General features: G+C 34.7%; 1 protein-coding gene across 13 annotated transcripts in view; it reads left to right on the top strand.

Annotated features, from left to right (window-relative positions):
• ABI1 (abl interactor 1) overlaps nt 1–21,801 on the top strand; it is a 146,812-nt gene that overhangs the window by 51,380 nt on the left and 73,631 nt on the right. For all 13 annotated transcript variants that reach the window (XM_073229050.1, XM_037004493.2, XM_073229052.1 and 10 more), the window contains exon 2: nt 9,934–10,101. In XM_073229050.1, the coding sequence (XP_073085151.1) occupies nt 9,934–10,101 (168 nt within the window). The remainder of the gene's footprint in view (nt 1–9,933; nt 10,102–21,801) is intronic.

Raw genomic sequence — 21,801 nt, 5'->3', positions numbered from 1 at the left:
GCTTTTGTACGTTACCCTGTTTCGTGAGGTCTGCTCTGTTCCTGAGGTCTGTATGCAGTCTGGTTCAGCCTTCCTTCCTGTTGCTGTTTTAAGGATTGTTGTATTAACTATATTTTTGTAGTATTTGTGGTTTTAGAAGGAGTTCTCTTTCTCACCTGTCACGCTGCCATCTTGAATCTTCTGGGTCACATTTTATAATATATGATCTCCTTAAGCTGTCAGCCAGGTAGCAGTTCCTGTTTGCACTTGTGTGAACTTGGTTGTTTTGGCTTGTAGCTTAACTGGATTATTGCTTCTTGTCAACAAGCCATTTAAGGACTATTTGAGGAAAAAATGGAGTTCTGAATTACATAATTGGAAAAACCTTATCTAATCATTTAAAATTTAAGAAAAATTTTTTTTTCTGGACAACTTATGCTAAGAAAGCACAAGCTTATCAAAGTTTGTAGAAATGGTGTCAAAGCTTGGAAGAAAGTCATGGAAATAATGGTGGATGCCTTATTTTAAAAGATGTTACTGTCTACAGTGTGAAAGTTCACAGTATCACCTATGTACTATTCTTGCTACTCTGTTTAATCTGTATCTAAACATGAGCAAACATACAAGTCCATATTGTAGGATATTCTATAAGACAGCAGGCCTGGATTTTTTAAGATAATGTCTGTTTTTAAAGAAAAAAGGTCAGGGTAGGGAAGGTGTTCTGGATTTAAGAAGCTGGACACATCTGTTACAGCTGTGAACAATCTTTGCATCAGACCATACAGAACAAAAGATACAAAGTTTTTTTTGGTTGTATAAATTTGATTATGAACTCTTTAGCAGATATTTATTCTGTTTATGATTAAGAGTGACGTTAAAGATATATGCACTTCTATGTTTATCACAGTATTATTCACAATAGCCAAAATAGATAAGCAACCAAAATGCCCATTGATAGATGAGTGGATAAAAAAAGAAGTGGTACATATACACGATGGAATAGTACTCAGCCATAAAAAATAATGAAGTTTTTGTATTTGCAACAACATTGGTGGACCTCCAGAGGGTATTACGTTAAGTGAAGTCAGACAGGGAGAGACAGACATCATAGGATTTCACTTATATGTGGAATATAAAAAAACAAAACAAATGAACAAACAAAAATAAGCCTATAGTCACAAAACAGACAGGTAGTTGCCCAGAGGAGGTGGGTGTGGGAATGGATGAAATAAGTGAAGGGGAGGAAAAAAAGGAGTGATATATAAATTTCACCATCTATATAAATATGAAATAGTGTTTTCTATAAATGCAGAATTCTAAAAGTTTAATTAGAGCTAGCAGGTTTTTTCTAAGTGAAACAAATGGTGCTTCTAATGGTAACTGGTTTGTTGAAGTCATTGAAATGTGGTTTTTAGATTTAGCTGATTTTTTTTTTTTGACAGGGCATCTCTCATATTTATTGATCAAATGGTTGTTAACAACAATAAAATTCAGTATAGGGGGGGGTCAATGCTCAATGTACAATCATTAATCCATCTCAAGCCTAATTCTCGTCAGTCTCCAATCTTCTGAAGCATAACGAACAAGTTCTTACATGGTGAACGAATTCTTACATAGTGAATAAATTCTTACATGGTGAACAGTACAAGGGCATTCATCACAGAAACTTTCGGTTTTGATCACGCATTATGAACTATAAACAATCAGGTCAAATATGAATATTCATTTGATTTTTATACTTGATTTATATGTTGATCCCACATTTCTCCCTTTATTATTATTATGATTTTTATTTTTAATAAAATGCTGAAGTGGTAGGTAGATGCAAGATAAAGGTAGAAAACATAGTTTAGTGCTGTAAGAGGGCAAATGTAGATGATCAGGTGTGTGCCTATGGACTAAGTATTAATCCAATTTAGCTGATTTTTTTTAATGCATTTTCATGAAGTTGCTTTCATTACATAATTGGAAAAACCTTATCTAATCATTTAAAATACTCTGGAAAAATACTGACTTTGGAAAAGTTTCTGGAAGATTTGGATTAGAGGTAAGTTCAAAGTTATTAAAAAGATATGATGTGGCATTTCTAGAAAGAATGGCAGGAAAGGTAAAAATGACAAAACTTTTTAAATGCATGAGACCCCTATTTTGTTATCTAAGCAGGGTCATTAAACCATTTGCAATTAGGACAGAGATTATTGTTCCTCAAAAAAAGTAGTTATTTTCAGATCTTGATAGACTTTAAGGAAATGTTTAAAGTGAGTAAGAAAGAGGACATTTTAATTCAAGTCAAGCTATTATTCTCAACTGTTTTTATACAAGTCAGTACTGTAGGGTATATGCTAGGTATAGGCTCTGCTTTCTGTTTTAGGGTATCTTTCAATAAAGAAGGGCCCTTACTTAGAAATGATATTCTTAAAATTAGCTTGTAGGTTGGTGTTTAAAACTTAATTATATTGCACAAAATGTTAGAGTAAAGAGTTGGAAGAAAAGAATTAGTTTCATTAAGCTTGTAAAATGGATAAGTACTTTTTAAGTTTTCTTTAATCTTTCTTACAAAAAACAAAACAATGCTAGTGTTTGAGGAAAACAGATTTAATGTAGAGCTAGAGCAAAATGAAGTGTTTCGGTTTGGCATTTCATATGATATAAAAATATCTATATTGAAATGGGTATTTTTAAGATGTTATCTAAGGAAAGGATTCTGATTTCATGGAAAAAATAAGTGAAACTTTATCTTTTTTTCTGTGAATTTGTAGGTCTTTATTTTGCCCTTTGCTCCATAGAAATTCCTTGTATTTAAATTTTTTTCTTAATGTTAATCTCTTTTTTTTAAGTATCACTGATACACAATCTTATGAAGGTGAAACTTTAGTGTTTTTCAAGTACAGAACTTTGTGAGCATTGTAAATACCAAATGTGAATTTATAAAATTAAATATGATACTTGTTAAAGTTGAAGGACAGGTAAAGGGTTGTATTATTTTTTCTACTTTCATGTATTAGACTACTAATCAGGAGAGCAGTAGGAGGTACATTAATTAACTATACATGTGTTCTCCTGAATTCCTTAAACGCCTAAATGATGTCGTCTCTTTTTTGGTCATTGAGAGGAAGTTGGATTTGAAGTTGTTTCATTTGTTTATGTTTTTTTTAAACACGATTAATGTACTGATGACCTAATATCAGAGGGATTAAAATGAGGAGAGTAGGCAACTGACAGTTTACTACCATAATCATGAAGTTATTGAAAGTTATTTTTTTAAGAAGATGCTAGGGAAGAACAGTACATGGGGAAATGCTTTTGGTGCATAATTATATGAATAAAGCAGGATAGGTAACTGTAGGGTATGATGTCAGTTCTTTCATTCTTGTATAATACGTACATGTACTGGAGAAGCTTGAAAAAAAAACACTAAAATGTTAACATGGTCTGTTTGAATGGTAGGACCATGATATACTTTTTTCATTCTTCACTTGTATTTTCTAAAAACTTAAACACCATATAGTATTTTTTTTCATTTATAATGCATTACTTTTTTTTTCTAACTAAATGAATTTCTTGAAGGGAAGTCCTTTTTTTTATTATGATTAAGGTATTGATATACAGTCTTACGCTCAGGTTTCACATGAGCAGCATCATGGTTACTATATTCCCCCCTATTGCATGACTTCTTTTAAAGCAGTCATGATGAGGTGTTCTTTCTCTTTTAGTTCAAGTATTTGCATGGAATTAAGAGAAGGAGGAAGATTTTTACTGTGGTGATAACTGTAGCTTCTATGGAGAGGAAATGTGGTTAAAGATAAATATGTAAGCTTGAGGGAGATTGCTTATAGCTAGTAATTTCTACTTTAGGCTGTAAAAAAGAAGAGATTGCTTGTGTAGTCTTCTTGAGGGAAGGAAAGGACTTACATGAGTAGATATTACCTGAAAAGATTCTTTACTCCAGCAAGCAGATCCTGTCTCAGTAAAGCTTGGTTTCCATAGGTGGATAAAGCAAGAAGAGAGTTTGTATGGGCTGTTCATAAAATCAGTTATCCAAAGAAACTTTCCTGTTTAGTGCTTGGCCACATTATTTATTCTGATCTTAGCTCTTTTAAATAACTTTCTCTTTTGAAGGGAAATCTGTTTATTTTTAAGTAGACTTCATCGATGGCATAATACAGGGATGGCAAATGGGTTTCACATTACATGTCAACTTTTAGAGTGATTAGTTAAGAATACGTAGACTTTGCAGGGAGAACTTTGATAAGAATGTCTCTTTTAATTAAAAATTTACTGGAGAAATGCTGGCTGTTTGTCCTGTAGTTTATAATCCATTTTATATGATCCTTGGAACATAGTGAGGCTGCCTGGTAATTACTCAATAAAAGCATCAAAGAATGTGGGAGACTAACAATTGTATACTAAACTTAAAACCTGGAATAAGTGACAGCAATGATTCTTGAGCAGATTTAATTTAAAAATCCATGATCTATAGAAGAAATTAACTGTTTAGAACTGTTCTCTCCAGTGAGGTAGTCACAATCCAAATAAGGCTATTGGGTACTTTAAAATGTGGCTAGTTTGCATGAGAAAATCAATTTAAAAAATTTTTTTAAATTCTAAATTTAAACTTAAAATGGGAGCAGTGTAAAATACTTTCTGTTAAACATAATTTTATTGTTTGGGTAAGACCACATTTTACTTTAACCATTGCATTGAAACATGCATGGGAAGTTGCTGTGTTTAGGCCTAGAAGTAGCACCCATTTCTGATATTACTCCATTGACATTATTTAGTTATATGATCATGAAATTAGGGAATCTGGGAAATAATTCTATGAGCATCAAGGAAGGGAGAACACATTTTAGTGCAAAGCTTGCAGTCTCTTATTTTTGTGAAAGAAAAAAAAATGTTCAACCTTACACTTAAGACAAACAAAAAAACAGGCAGATCAAACTCTAGAATACAGTGGATGACTAAAAAGAACCAAATCTCACTCAGTGTTGAATATGCCTTATTTGGTAAACAAATTGAGAAAGAAGGTACTTTCTCAGCCTCATAAAGGACATCTGCAGAAGAACCTACATTCAGTGTTTCAATGATAGAAAACTGAATGTTTTCCCTCTAGTGTTGGGAACAGCTACTTCTATTCAGCATTGAATCAGGGTGTCTAGCCAGTGCAATATATTGAGCTCTAAGAAGGAGAATCAGAAGACATACAGATTGGAAAGTATGACGTGAAATTGTCTTTATTCAGAAATATGATTGCCTATGTAGAATGTCCTAAGGTTATCTACAAAAAAGTAACTATAACTAATAAGTGAATTCAGCAGTATTGCAGAGTTACAAGGTTAATATTAAATTTTGTTTCTATAAGCTGGCAATGAATGAATGATTGACAAATTTTAAAAACAGTAGCCTTCATGATTGCATCAAAAACTGTGAAGTAAATAAGGGTAAGTTTAACAAGTGGGTAAAGAGTAAGTTTAGTAAGTCTACAAGTGGTACACAAATGCAAAAAAACTGAGAGAATTTAAAGAAGACCTAAGTAATAGGAGAGAGTAACTGTTCATAGATTGGAAGATTCAGTAGATGGCAGTCTTTTCCAAAATGATCTATAAATTCAGTACAATCCCAGTCAAAATTTCAGCAGGCTCCTTTGTAGAAATTAATAACCTGATTGTAAAATTTACATCAAAGTGTAAAATACTTAGTGTATCCAAAACAATTTTGGAAAACAAGTCTGGGGGACTTTAGTACCTGACCACAAGTCTTATTAAAGCTAGAACAATCAATACAGTGTAATAGTAAATGCAGATTGACAGATTTTATCAATGGAACCCAAAAGAGAGCTCAGAAATAGACCCACACGTTTTCAGTTAATTGATTTTTTGAGTAAAATACCAAGACAGTTCATTCAAGGAGGGGTAGTCCGATGATGCTAGCATAATTGTATATCTATATGCAAGAAAAAATTTTAACCATTACTCTAACTCACACCATATGCAAAAGTTAGTAGGAACTAGACTAGATCTAAATGTGTGAGCAAAAATTAGAAAAACTTCTAGAAGAAAAAACATGGGAGAAAAATCTTAGTGACCTTGGGTTTGGCAAAGATTTTAAATAGGGCACACAGTCATGGGATGTAAAAGAAAAAATTTCTAAGTCTGACTTTGTGAAACTTATTTGACAGAAGACTTGTATTCAGATTATATAAGGAACCCTCAGTAAGGCAAACAACCTAGTTAAATAGGCAAAATAATTGACCACTATAAAAAAAAATGGATAATACATAATAGACACTTGAAAAGATGCTCAACATCATGATTTGATAGGGAAATGGAAATTAAAACTAGCTATGTAACTACTAGGATGGTTGAAATTAAAAAGACTGGACATACCAAATGTTACCAAGAATATGGAAAAACTAGAACTAGTGGGAATGCCAAATAGTGCTGCTATTCTTGCAAATAGTTTGGCAGTTACTTATACTGTTAAACATACACTTACCATAGATTTAGCAGTTCTACTCCTAGTATTTACCTAGGTATAAGAGAAATGAAAACTTCTGATCCACACAAAGACTTGGACTCAAATACTCATAGCAGCTTTATTCATAGTAGCACCAAAGTAGAAATGGTCCAAAAGTCCACCAGCTGGTGAGTGTATAAGTAAATTGTGGTAAATCCATACAGTGGAATACTACTTCACAATAACAAGGATGAATTTCAAGAGCAATATACTAAGTGAAAGAAGCCAGACACAGAAGACTATATACTTTTTTTTTTTGTATCGTTAATGTACAATTACATGAACAACATTATGGTTACTTGATTCCCCCTATTATTAAGTCCCCCCCCACCACATACTCCATTACAGTCACTGTCCATCAGCGTAGAAGACTATATACTTTTGATTTCATTTCTATGAAACTCTAGAAAAAAGCAAAACCTTAGTGACGGAAAAGAAATCAGTTGTTTCCAGGAGCCAGAAAATGGGGAGGGAGTTGACTATAAAGGACCTAAGGGGGATGTTACCATGCTTATGATTGTGGTTACACTACTATATGCATTTGTCAAAACATGTTGAATTGCATACTTAAAAATCTTTTTAGTTGTATGTATTTCATATTTTAATAAAGCTAACACCCCACCGCACCCACCCCCATGAGATGGTCCCTGGCATCCTCCAAAACTGGCCAATGACTTTTTTGGTTTGTTTTTAATTTTTTTAGTATTGTTATGAACTCTTAGCTTTAAACATTTTATGTATTTCATTCCTGTAGTTACTACGCTCATTGATATGTATATTGTGCCATCTTTGGCCTGTGGCAGTTTAGTCCAGTTGATTCCTGAGTCCTTTTGGCAGACTGTAGAGTAGTCCTGGGTGACTTCCACATGCTTTGTGATACATGTGTTAAAAGTGCATTCTGTCCATTTCCTGTCCTAGATCTATAGCCAGCTAGGAGTGTAGGTTTGCAGTGGAGAGCAGTATTAGTAGTCACAATCTGGATAATAACTGGTGCTTCATGGTTCTCAACACTATTTTTATGCCTTTTCTTTTTTCCTACCAGCTTTATCAAGGTGCAATTGACAAGTAAAATTGTAAGACATTTAAAATGTACATCATGATGATTTGGTATATGTATATGTTGTGAAACAATTGCTCTCATGTAGTAAACACATCCATTTATCTTTTTTTTGTGGTGAGGACATTTAACTTCTACTCTTAACAAATTTCAGGTGCACAATACTGTCATGATACGTAGTTGCCATAGTTTGCATTTAGGCCTTTTCACTGGACAAAGCTAGGATATTGATATGATAAGAAAAAATAAAAATTAGATTCAAATTGGTGCTTTTAGTTTAAATCCAGAACCACAGGTTTTTTAACTTCATTATTCAATTGAATATGGAATCAAATTGTGTGTGGAAGTCACTTTTAGAATATTACCTCTTGTTAAGCAGCTAATTGGATGCACAGGCTCATTTGATCGATTTTTGTATAAAATTTTTGGGAATTCCTTTATAAAATTTAATTTTGTTTCATAATTGTCTAAGTTATTTACATAATTCCCAAAACAAATTGTACAAAATAAGGTATGTTTAAAGAATTCTATCCATAATAACCTCCAGTATACTTAGCCCTTCCCTCCATATGTAATTAATAGTAGTATTATATTAAACATTTTTTTCCATGTTGTTTTCTCACCTTAGTGTTTTGGAGGTCATAGTACAGTGGTAATAGCGACATTCCTCAACATTCCTTATTACAACAGTATTCCTTATTACTCCATTGTTTGAAGATCCCATTGCTTATTTAACCAGTTCCTGATTGATGGTTATATGGGTTCTTTCCAGTCTTTTATTATTACAAATAGTGTCATAATGAATAATTGCATGTATATTTTTGCCATTGATTCTTTGAGATTCCTATAGGTGAAATTACTGGGACTAAAAATAAATCCACGTATAGTTTTGCTTGATATCACCAGCAGTGTATCAGAGTTCTTTTCTCCATAACTTTGCAAAGTACCATGTTAGACTTTTGGATATTTGCCAGATGGATAGATGAGAACTATGTGTATTATTACTTTGCATTTGCATTTCTTTTCTATAGTGAAGGTCTTTTCAAATGGTTAAGAGTGGTTGCATTGCTTTTTTTGTGAACTGTCTTTCAGATATCTATTCTATTTTCTTCTACCAATTCTTGGCCCTTTTCTTCATTAGATCATATGTAAATGATATTTACCCTTTGTGATCCAAGTTGCTGGCCCATCTGCCCCCCTCTCCCCACTTTAAGCAGAGTTTATCACTTATTTTTTTAACTTTGCAACTTTGTCTCAGAACTTTTCTCACCACCTGACTGAGTTATGTATAGAAATTTGGTTGATAAGGTTTTACAGTTTCTGTTGTAATGAGAAACTTGGCTATAATGGATAACAGGAAGGTTGGTATCAGATGGTGATTAATGTAAATATGAGAAAGGTGGAATGGATTTAGCCTATTTCATTGTTAGTGGGTATTGTGATTTTTTGGGGGGTGGGGCTCAAACTAACATTTGTTAAGTAACAATGGGTGTCATTGTATCGTGAGCCAAGGTTCAACAAGAGATGACAAGGGAAAATGAAATGAAGAAGTTTGTTACTCACAAGTCCTGGAGGAGGTACACAGCATGCCTCCAGGGGATGTACAAGGAGTTTAATGCAGGGTCCAGGCAGAGAGTAAGCAGCAAGACCTGGGGCACGTGACTTTGTTAGGGTCCCCAAGTAGAATGCTTTGGGGTTCCCAGGTTAAGGCTGAATTGATTAACTCAAACCAAAAAGAATAGGGTTTTGATAAGTTCCAAGGGGGTCTTTTCTAAGGGGCCCAAAAGGGGAAGGAGTTGGGAGGCAGGAGAGACTGTTTATCAAAAGATTCACTGGGGGAATCATGATAGGGTCTTAACATTTATTTGTGACTCAGAAGGCTGTTATATAAGGCATGTACAAAGGGAATAAACTGGTGTCAGTTCAAGGCCTCTGCCAGCCACCGAGCTGTGCAAAACCAATGCCAGGGAAGCAATATTATGGAGTAATTTAGTTAAACTCTCAACAGTGGATTGGGAGCTTGTGGCTGACATAAGATTTTAAAGATATAATGTGATAAATTGGTGGTTGAGAGATGACTTAGGAGACTTAGAACCAACCATTACTGTATGCCTCTGATGACAGTTGATTGGTGGCTCCTTTAGTGGACATCAATCGTTGGTCTACTCAGGAGGAAGTAGTTCCCACTTGGCATATGGGGATTTCTGTCATGGTTTCACCAGTGTCCTGATAACTGTCACCAGAGTGGTCTGATGAAGTCTTCTTTTTTATTTCATTAGGTTTCTCTATTAGAAAATACAATTATAACTCTGCCTGCCTTTCTATAAAATATATATTTAATGAATGTTAACCTAAATTGGTTGTTTTTATTCTTATTTCAGGCTACAGACAAGAGAAAAGCTTTAGAAGAGACCAAAGCCTACACAACCCAGTCCCTAGCTAGTGTTGCTTATCAAATAAATGCATTGGCCAACAATGTTCTCCAACTGCTGGATATCCAAGCCTCTCAGCTCCGGAGAATGGAGTCTTCCATCAATCATATCTCACAGGTAACAGCTTGTAAAAGGCTTTAAATGATCATATATTGAACAGTCAACATGACAAAAAGTAGATAGCCTGGAAATGTGGATTCTTCACTCATATTCGTACTGACTGTGACCATGTTCAGCGTCAGCTTTGAGTTCAGTAAACCTCTTCTTTTTTGTGTCAGAGTTTACTATTTTTAAGTATTGTTCATGATTATTCATGGTGTACAACCATCATTTATTCTGGTCTTTTTTTAAGAATTTTTTTGAGGTAAAATAAATTGCACATAATTAAAGCAGTTTTATAAATTTTGGTACACATATCACCCATGAGACCATCAACATATTCATGATAATGAACAACCCCCCAGATTTCTTAATACTCCTTTGTTATCCCTCCTTTCCATCCCTGTCCTCAGGCTTTCTTCAATATGGATTTGTTTACATTTTCTAAACTTTTATATAAATGGAATCATATGGTATATACTATTTTTTTGTCTGGCTTCTTTTACTCACCATAATTATTTTGAGATTCATCCATGTTGTTATATGTAAAAATAGTTCACTTCTTTTTATTGTTGAGTGCTGCTACATTGGTCACATTTTGTCTAACCTTTCAGATGTTGATAAGCATCAGATTATTTTCAGATTTTGCCTATTAGAAATAGAACTACTATGAACATTTGTGTACAAATCTTCATATGTTATTTTTTTCTTGAGTAAATTAAATACTTCTGAGTAGAATAGATAGGTCACATTTGATGTCTGTTTACTTATACAACCAAATTTATAGCCAAATCCTTTTCCAAAAAGATGGCATCATTTTACCTTCCTACCAAGCACTATATGAGGGTTCTAGTTGTTTCACATTCTTACTAACAGTTGCTGTGGTCAGTCTCTTTAATGTTAACCATTCTAATAGGTGTGAAGTAGTATCTTATTGTGGTATTAATTTCCACTTCCCTAGTGATTATTGCTGTTTAGCATAGTTTCATATGGTTTCTGTAGATGTCAGTATTTAAGACTTACACATCATTTTTCAGATTTATTCCAAAGTTTATCAAATTTTTGATGCTATTGTAAATGATACTATATTTATAGTCTCATCTTGATCATTTTTGTCTGTACAGAAATATAATGTACTTATTTTGTATCCTTGTTAAAGTCACTTAATAGAGTACTTATTGTATGGATTCCATCGGATGTTCTACATAGAAGATCTTATTGTCTGTAAATAGTTTTATTGCTTTCCTTTTATGTTTGCCTTTTTCTGTATTTCCCTTAGTGCACTAGTTTGAAGCTTCAAAACACTATTGAATAGGAGTAGTTATAAATTAGATATTGTTGTCATCTCGCTGTCTTAGTAGGAAACGTTCAGTTTTTTTACCACTATGTATGATTATATCCTGTAAGTTTTCCAGAAATATACTTTATGAGGTTTAGGAAGTTCCCTTAAGGTGCTGATTTGCTGAGAGTTCTTATCAGGAATGGATTTTGTCATGCTCTTTCTGTGTTTGGTGACATCATAAATTCTTTGGGTTTGTTAATGTGGTGAACTGCATTTTTAAAAAAATGTTAAGCCAGCCTTGTTTTCATAGGATAAACTCCACTTAACTGTGATGATATATTGTCCATTTCATTGATTGTCAGACATAATTTGCTAAATTTTTTAAAAAACTTTTGCTTCTATGCTCCTTAGAATGCCTGGTGTGTAGTATTCTTGTACTGCCATTGGTCTTTATCTGGTTTTTCGTATCACTGTAATGTTGGTCTTAAAGAATATGTTGGACAGTATTTCTTCCTCTTCAATTTTGTGGAAAAGTGTGTGTAGAATTGATATTTGTTCTCCTTTAAATGTTTGGTAGAATTCACTGATGAAGCCACCTGGACCTGGTATTTTTCTCACTAGGAAGGCTTTTAGGTGCATATTTATTTTGGGATTAATCTAACCTTGGGCTTAATCTACCCTTATTTTCACTTAAGGTAAAAGCTGAGGTCATTGAGAGTCTTTTTCTTTTCTAATATAGGTGTATTGTAGGTCTATAAATTTCTCTTGAAATAGTGTTATCTCTATCTTATAAATTGGATATCTTGTGCTTTATTTTCACTCAAATTCTGCTTTTCTAGTCTTCCCTGGGACAGGGGCTATTTGGAATGTTACCACACATTTTGAGATTTTCAAAGGATCTGTCCTCTATTCGTTTCTAATATAATTATGTAATCAGAAAGTATTCTTTCAATATCTATATTTCAGTGTTAAACTGGCCTTTCAAATTTATTAGAAATTGTTTTGTCACCCAGAATATAGTCTATCTTGGTAAATGTTTTGTGAGCATTTGAGAAGAATGTGTATTTTGTTGTAGCTGGGTGGAATGTTCTATAAATCTCATTAGGTCAAGTTGATAATATTTTTCAATACTTCTGAATCCTTACTGATTTTCTGTCTACTTGTGCTGTTAATTATTGAAGAAAGTATGTTGTAATCTCCAGCTATATTTTAGGACTAGTCTCTTTCTCTTTGCTTTCTCATCATTTTTTATTTTATGTTTTAATTTGAAGCAATGTTATTAGGTGCATAAATGCTTAGGCTATAATGTTCTATTGACAAATTGCCTCATTTATCATGGTGAACTAGGTTTGTATAAATAGGCTTGTATAGCTAGGCAAAGCTACTTAGAATATGCACTGGGAGAAAGAATGGGTTTCTGCAGTGGACATTCTAACTGAATCAATGCTCTGGGTTCTCAGATGTCTTGTTCTCAGGCTCCCTTAACATCTTAAATTATTAAGGATCTAAAGGGCTTTCATCTTTGTGGGCAGATCTTCCAATATTAATCATATCAGAAATTAAAGCTGATATATGAGAAAATATTTAATTAACCCAGTTAACAGTAAAATAATCCATTGCATGTTAATACAAATTACATTGAAAAATAACTATTAACATAAACAAAAATTTATGAGAAGAGTGGCACTGTTTTACATTTCTGAAAATGTTTTTAATGTCTTTAATGAAAGATGAGCTGGAGTCTCATAACTGTTTTTCCATTTGGCCTGTGTGATTTGTTTTGGTTGAAGTATATGAAGAAAGTCTGGTTCACACAGATACATAGAAAAGACAGGATCTGGGGGAACTTGTGGGTCTTTGGACAGTAGTTGGAGAACCATTGTGTTATGGAGTTATTAGTTTAGTTTCTAAAGTATGCATTCCCAATATTGTGCACTGGCCATCATGCTTCCATTTAAAAATTTTTTTCCAAATTTGTTTGGAACATACAAGTTTCTTTGTATTTGTCTGGAAAATACGAACACATACAGTTTCTTCCGGCCCTTGGTATACAATTCTTGGTCTATCCTTACTGGCTTTATTGATATTTTTGGTGTCCTTATCCATAGTATCAAGGGACTTCTGCTAATCCTTGATGGCATGTTGATATTTTAGGTTTCTTCAACCAGTTTCTTAAGGATATTTCATGAGTTTTAAGATTAAGTATCTACTTTTCTTTGGCACATGTTATGAGTTGAGTTATGTTACCCCAGAATTTATATGTTGAAGTCCTAACATCCAGTGCCATGAAGTGTGACTATATTTGGAGATAGGGTCTTTCAAGAAGTAATTAAGTTAGAGTGAGGTCATCAGATGGGCCCTAATCCAATATTATTGGTGTCCTTATAAGAGGAAAATATATGGACACACATACAAAGAAGACCATGTGAAGAAGACACAGAGAGAAGAGAGCTTTTTAGAAGCTAAGGAGAGAGTTTCTCAGAAGAAGCCAACCCTGCTGGCACCTTGATCTTGGACTTCTTAGCCTTCAACATCATGAGAAAATAAAATTTGTTTCTTTAAGCGACCCAGTCTGTATACTCTTACGGAGGCCTATTGTGATGTCCTTGGCTAGGAGTGCCTCCTGCACTCACCTGGCCTGAATTTACTCACAGGAGCCCCACAGACATTCCCTCAATTACTTGGGCCAAGGTTGTTACTGGACTAGGCCTGTGGTTCTTAGGATTTAGAGGAAACCTTTGCAAAACCATCAGGGAACTTCAAAGGGAATTTTAAAGATTAAGATTTGTTACTCACAAAAATGAGTACATAGCATGGAGTGTACATAGATTGCCAAAGGGCTTCATGAGGGCCACACCATAAGCTGGACGACAGAGAAAAAGGGAGAGAGTGTGGACCAGGAATGCTGCCTTTATTAGGGTATAAGAGCAGAGAGCCTAGGGTTTTGCTGGGTCAGTCCTTATTGGTGAAGTTAAAGCATAAGAGCCGAAATTAGGGTGTAGAAAAAATGAGGAAAAGTGGGGTCACTCAAGCAGCCAGTTATCTAAGTTACCTAGAGCTTTCTGAAAGGGTAATTTCATGACTGGGGGCAACCTGGTTCCTTATCTGGTTGTTTTGCTAGTAGCTATGTAATACAGCTGACAGTAGACCCAATCTTTGAGATCGGTCTTTGGAATAGATACCTCTGAAATCAAAAGCTTAATATGTCATGCCCTTAAAAATACACAGCCCTAGAAACAACAGATGCTGGTGAGGATGCGGAGAAAGGGGAACCCTCTTACACTGTTCGTGGGAATGTAAATTAGTTCAACCATTGTGGAAAGCAGTATGGAGGTTACTCAGAAAACTAAAAATAGAAACACCATTTGACCCAGGAAATCCACTCCTAGGAATTTACCCAAAGAAAGCAAGATCTCAGATTCAAAAAGACATATGCACCCATGTTTATTGCAGCACTATTTACAATAGTCAAGATATGGAAGCAACCTAAGCTTCCATCAGTAGATGAATGGATAAAGAAGATATAGTACATATACACAATGGAATATTGTTCAGCCATAATAAGAAAACAAATCCTACCATCTGCAACAACATGGATGGAGGTAGAGGGAATTATGCTCGGTGAAATAAGCCAGGCAGAGAAAAACAAGTACCAAATGATTTCACTCATTTTTGGAGTATAACAAGCAAAACTAAAGGAACAAAACAGCAGCAGACTCACAAACTCTAAGAAGGAATTAGTGGTTATAAAAGGGGAGGAATGGTGGAGGGTGGGTGGGGCAGGAGGGAGAAGGGGATTGAGCGATATTACGATTGGTACACATGGTGTGTGTGTGGGGTCATGGGGAAGACAGTATAGAACAGAGAAGACAAATAGTGACTACAGCATTTTACTACGTTGATGGACAGTGACTGAAATGGGGTCTGTTGGGGGGACTTGATAATATGGGTGAATGTAGTAACCACAGTGTTGCTCATGTGAAACCTTCATAAAATTTTATATCAATGATATTTTAATAAAAAATACACAGCCCTAGCAAACCAATGCAGCAGGTACATCACTTTAACACTATTGCTTTTATATTTTTTTGTCAGCTATTACAGACAGAAGGTGTTTATCAAAACTTGAAATAATGGCAAGAGGATGTGATGCAGGTTGTTGAGTGCCATTTAGAATTAGAAAGCATGCTTCGTTGAGTTAGTACCCACCGGCTAGGAGCATTTGGTAGCACTCACTTGATTTGCTGGCATGCCATGAGGGAAATATTTTAACTGCCCTATTTAATATTCTAATGGATTTATATACATACCTAATATTTCTAAGATAAACCATATATGCTGAGTAATGCCCCCGAAGATATCCAAGACCTAATCCCTGGAAATGTGAATATTACTGTATAGGACAAAAGAGGATTTGAAGATACAAGTTAAAAGATCTTGAGATGGGGAGGTCATATTTACAGTACCCTTGGATAATCCAAGATAATCACAAATGCCCTCACAAAAGGTAGGCAGAAGAGGATATGGTCCTGAAGAGCAGAAATGAAAATGACAGAGCAAAGATTAGAATAATGTACTAACAAGCTAAGGAATGCCAATAGCCACAGAAAGGAAACAGATTCTCCCAAAAGCTTCCAAGGAGTGTGGCCCTTTTGTCATCTTGGTTTAGTCTTGTAAACCTCAGTTTGAATTTCTGGGCCCTCAGAATTGTAACAGAATAAATTTCTGTTTTAAGCCACCGCGTTTATAGTAACTTGTTACACCATGAGCAGATTAATACATACCACAAATCAGTTCTGATTGTGGTATGACTTTATATTTGTGTAAATTTTTAGATGAGATTGGTTCTTTTCATCTTCATTATATGGATTAAAACTGTATTTTAAAGAGAATATTATAAAATTATATAATGTCCTTAAAATCATGAGTAAAACATGAAAAATTCCTTCAGTTTCTTGCCAAGGTCCTACTAGGAAATGGTATTTTTTATCTTCAACTTCGTTATTTTAAGACTGATATGACCTAACGAGTTGCTAACTTTCCCATTTTTCTTGAAAATAATAAGGCCCAACAATCAAATGATTCAGGGCAAGTTTCCATACCTATTTTTAGAGGAAGGATACATTTTATTCAGATAAATGAAGTATTCTTGCTTTAGTTATGGTTATTATTAACAAGGTAAATTTATAGAACAAGTTACAGTAAAGGTGTACTAATACAGAATACAGATTCTTCTCTGAATATAAGAACATACTTCAAAGCATGAATTGTTTGGGGGAGTCCAGGGACTAAACCTTGAAGATTTCTGGTATAGCTTTGATCCTCTCTCCTTCACTTACCTTACCTTCCCATTATTAAAAATAATGAAATAAGTAAAAACTGTGAATATGTGATTTGTATCATTAGAATACATACACTGGCTAGTATGTGATTTCTATCATTGAAATATGTATAGTAGCTAACATTTGTATCATCAAATTATATATGTGTGTGTATATTTACATTCAGTTTTTTATTTAAAAAAATACATGAATCTTTGTCTCTCAGGCTGTTATGCCATCAGATGACTTAAATATTTTATATTTACTTAATACTAATCAGTAGACTAGATTATTTAAACTATGATCCATGTGGGATAAACCCAGTCCTATCCCCCATTTTTTTTGTATTTGAAAAATAGCTTTATAGATTAATTTTAGTAAAAAGTTGACATTTTACAATATTAGGTCTTTTTATGATAATCGTTCCCATCATTCACAGTATCTCTAATTTACACTACTAAAGTTGTGCAGGGTGTTTCCTTTTTTTTTTTTCTTTTGGTATCATTAATGTAAAATTACGTGAGCGACACTGTGGTTACTAGACTTCCCCCATAATCAAGTCCCCACCAAATACCCCATTACAGTTACTGTCCATCAGTGTAGTAAGATGCTGTAGAATCACTACTTGTCTTCTCTGTGTTGTACTGCATTCCCCGTGCCCCCCACATCCCTACATTATGTATGCTAATCCAAATGCCCCCTTTTGCCATTGCCCCTTCCTTCCCACCCATCCTCCCCTGTCCCTTTCCTTTGATAATGGTTAGTCCATTCTTGGGTTCAGTGAGTCTGCTGCTGTTTTGTTTCTTCAGTTTTTTTCTTTGTTCTTATACTTCACATATGAGTGAAATCATTTGATACCTGTCTTTTTCTGCCTGGCTCATTTCACTGAGCATAATACCCTCTAGCTCCATTCATGTTGTTACAAATGGTAGGATTTGTTTTCTTCGTACGGCTGAATAATATTCCATTGTGTATATGTACCACATCTTCTTTATCCATTCATCCACTGATGGACACTTAGGTTGCTTCCATTTCTTGGCTATTGTAAATAGTGCTGCGATAAACATAGGGGTGCATATCCCTTTTTCAAACTGGGCTGCTGTATTCTCAGGGTAAATTCCTAGAAGTGGAATTCCTGGGTTAAATGGTATTTCTATTTTGAGTTTTTTGAGGAACCTCCATATCGCTTTCCGCAATGGTTGAACTAGTTTACATTCCCACCAGCAGTATAGGAGGGTTCCCCTTTCTCCACAACCTCGCCAACATTTGTTGTTGTTTGTCTTTTGGATGGTGGCGATCCTTACTGGTGTGAGGTGATATCTCATTGGTTTTAACTTGGATTTCTCTGATGATTAGTGATGTGCAGCATCTTTTCATGTACCTGTTGGCCATCTGAATTTCTTCTTTGGAGAAGTGTCTGTTCAGATCCTCTGCCCATTTTTTAATTGGATTATTTGCATTTTGCTTGTTGAGGTGCGTGAGCTCTTTATATATTTTGGATGTCAATCCATTATTTGATATGTCATTTATAAATATATTCTCCCATACTGGAGGATGCCTTTTTGTTCTATTGATGATGTCCTTTGCTGTACAGAAGGTTTTTAGCTTGATATAATCTCACTTGTTCATCTTTGCTTTTGTTTCCCTTGCCCAGAGGGATATGTTCATGAAGAAGTCCCTCATGTTTTTGTCCAAGAGATTTTGCCTATGTTTTTTTCTAAGAGTTTTATGGTTTCATGACTTACATTCAGGTCCTTGATCCATTTTGAATTTACTTTTGTGTATGGGGTTAGACAATGATCCAGTTTCATTCTCTTAACATGTAGCTGTCCAGTTTTGACAACACCAGCTGTTGAAGAGACTGTCATTTCCCCATTGTATGTCCATGGCTCCTTTATTGTATACTAATTGACTGTATATGTTTGGATTAAAATGTGGAGTCTGTATTCTGTTCCACTGGTTTGTGGGTCTGTTCTTGTGCCAGTACCAAATTGTCTTGATTACTGTGGCTTTGTAGTAGAGCTTGAAGTTGGGAAGTGAGATCCCCCCTGCTTTATTCTTCCTTCTCAGGATTGCTTTGGCTATTTGGCGTCTTTTGTGGTTCCATATGAATTTTAGAACTATTTGTTCCAGTTCACTGAAGAATGCTGTTGGTATCTTGATAGCGATTGCATTGAATCTGTAGATTACTTTAGGCAGGATTGCCATTTTGACAATATTAATTCTTCCTAGCCAAGAGCATGGGATGAATTTCCATTTGTTAATATCCTCTTTAATTTCTCTTAAGGGTGTCTTGTAGTTTTCAGGGTATAGGTCTTTCACTTCCTTGGTTAGGTTTATTCCTAGGTACTTTATTCTTTTTGATGCAATTGTGAATGGAATTGTTTTCCTGATTTCTCTTTCTGCTAGTTCATCGGTAGTATATAGGAAAGCAACAGATTTCTGTGTATTAATTCTGTATCCTGCAACTTTGCTTAATTTAGATATTAGTTCTAGTAGTTTTGGGTGGAGTCTTAGGGTTTTTTATGTACAATATCATGTCATCTGCAAGTAGTGACAGTTAGACCTCTTCCTTACCAATCGGGATGCCTTTTATTTCTTTGTATTGTCTGATTGCTGTGGCTAGGACCTCCAGGACTATGTTGAGTTAAAGTGGGGAGAGTGAGCATCCCTGTCTTGTTTTCCATGTTAAGTGAAAAGCTTTCAGCTTCTCACTGTTAAGTATAATGTTGGCTGTGAGTTTGTCATATACGGCCTTTATTATGTTGAGGTAGTTGCCCTCTATACCCATTTTGTTGAGAGTTTTTATCATGAATGGATGTTGAATTTTGTCGAATACTTTTTCATCATTTATGGGGATGATCATGTGGTTGTCCTTCTTTTTGTTGCTGTGGTGTATGATGTTGATGGATTTTCTAATGTTGTACCACCTTTGCATCCCTGGGATGAATCCCACTTGGTCATGGTCTGTGATCCTCTTGATGTATTATTGAATTTGGTTTGCTAATATTTTGTTGAGTATTTTTGTATCTATGTTCATCAGGAATATTGGTGTGTAATTTTCTTTCTTGTGGTCTGTGCCTTGTTTTGGTATTATTAGAGTGATGCTGGCTTCATAGAATGAGTTTGGGAGCATTCCCTCCTCTTCTGTTTTTTGGAAAACTCTAAGAAAATGGATATTATGTCTTCTCTATACTTCTCATAAAATTCAGCAGTGAATCTATCTGGATCAGTATTTTGCTGTTGGGTAGTTTTTTATTACCGATTCAATTTTGTTGCTCATAATTGGTCTGTTTAGATTTTCTGTTTCTTCCTTGGTCAGTCTTCGAAGGGTGTAATTTTCTAGAAAGTTGACCATTTCTTCTAAGTAATCCAGCTTGTTAGCATATAGATATACGTATTGCTCTCTAATAATTCTTTGTATTTCTGTGGTGTCTGTCCTGATTTTTCCTTTCTCATTTCTGATTCTGTTCATGTGTGTAGATTCTCTTTTTCTCTAAAAGTCTGGCTAGGGTTTTCTCTATTTTGTTTATTTCTCAAAGAACCAGCTCTTGGTTTCATTGATTTTTTTCTATTGTTTTATTCTTCTCAATTTTATTTATTTATTCTCTGATCTTTAATATGTGTCTCCTCCTGCTGGCTTTGGGCCTCATTTGTTCTTCTTTTTCCAGTTTCAATAATTGTGACCCTAGACTATTTATTAGGGATTGTTCTTCCTTCTTTAAATAGGCCTGGATTGCTATATACTTTCCTCTTAGAACTGCCTTTGCTGTGTCCCACAGAAGTTGGGCATTGTGCTGTTCTTGTCATTTGTCTCCATATATTGCTTGATGTCTGTTTTAATTTTGTCTTTGATCCATTGATTATTTAGGAAGATGTTGTTCAGCTTCCATGTGTTTGTGAGTAGATTTGTTTTCTTTGTACAGTTTATTTCTAGTTTTATACCTTTTTGATCTGAGAAGTTGATTGATAGAATTTCAATTGTTTTGAATGTAGTGAGATTCTTTTTGTGGCCTAGTGTAAGGTCTGTTCTGGCAAATGTTCCATGTGCACTTTAGAAGAATGTGTATCCTGCTGCTTTTGGGTGTAGAGTTCGGTAAACGTCTGTTAGGTCCATCAGTTCTAATGTGTTGTTCAGTGCCTCTGTGTCCTTATTTTCTGTCTGTCTGATCTGTCCTTTGGAGTGAGTGGTGTGTTCAAGTCCCCTAAATTCAATTCATTCCATTCTGTTTCCTCCTTTAATTCTGTTGGTATTTGTTTCACATATGTCTGTGCTCCTGTGTTGGTCACATAGATATTTATAATGGTTATATCCTCTTGTTGGATGGATGCCTTTATCATTATGTAATGTCCTTTTTCATCTCTTGTTACTTTCTTTGTTTTGAAGTCTATTTTGTTTGATACAGGTACTGCCACACCTTCTTTTTTCTCCCTATTCTTTTCATGAAATATCTTTTTCCATCCCTTCACTTTTAGTCTGTTTATGTCTTTGGGCTTGAGGTCAGTCTCTTGTACATAGCATGTAGATCGTTCTTGCTTTTTTATCCATTCTATTATTCTGTGTCTTTTGATTGGTGCATTCAGTCCATTTATGTTTAGTGTGATTATCGATAGATATATACTTTTTACCATTGCAGGCTTTGGATTTGTTGCTACCAAAGGTTCAAGGGTAGCTTCTTCACTATCTAACTGTCTAACCTTAACTCACTTATGAATGCTATTATAAACAGAGTCTGATGTTTATTTTCCTTCCTTCTTCCTCCTCCACTCTTTATATGTTAGGTGTTTTATTCTGTACTATCTTGTGTTTCCTTTGACTGCTTTTGTGGATAGCTGATTTTATTTTTTGCCTTTAGTTAGTATTTGGTTGGTCTGCTTTCTTTGCTGTGATTTCATTTTCCCTGGTGCCATCTATTTAGCCTTAGGAGTGCTTCCATCTAGAGCAGTCCCTCTAAAATAACCATGTAGAGTTGGTTTGTGGGATTCAAATTCCCTCAACTTTTGCTTATCTGGAAATCATTTAATCCCTCCTTCAAATTTAAATGATAATCTTGCTGTATGCAGTATTCTTGGTTCAAGGCCCTTCTCTTTCATTGCATTAAATATATCATGCCA

Source organism: Manis javanica, chromosome 2 (genome assembly GCF_040802235.1).
Source record: "Manis javanica isolate MJ-LG chromosome 2, MJ_LKY, whole genome shotgun sequence".
In the NCBI taxonomy this organism is placed as follows: Eukaryota; Metazoa; Chordata; class Mammalia; order Pholidota; family Manidae; genus Manis; species Manis javanica.
The sequence above is the reverse complement of the archived record's forward strand: the minus strand, read 5'-3'. Positions and strand labels throughout refer to the sequence as shown.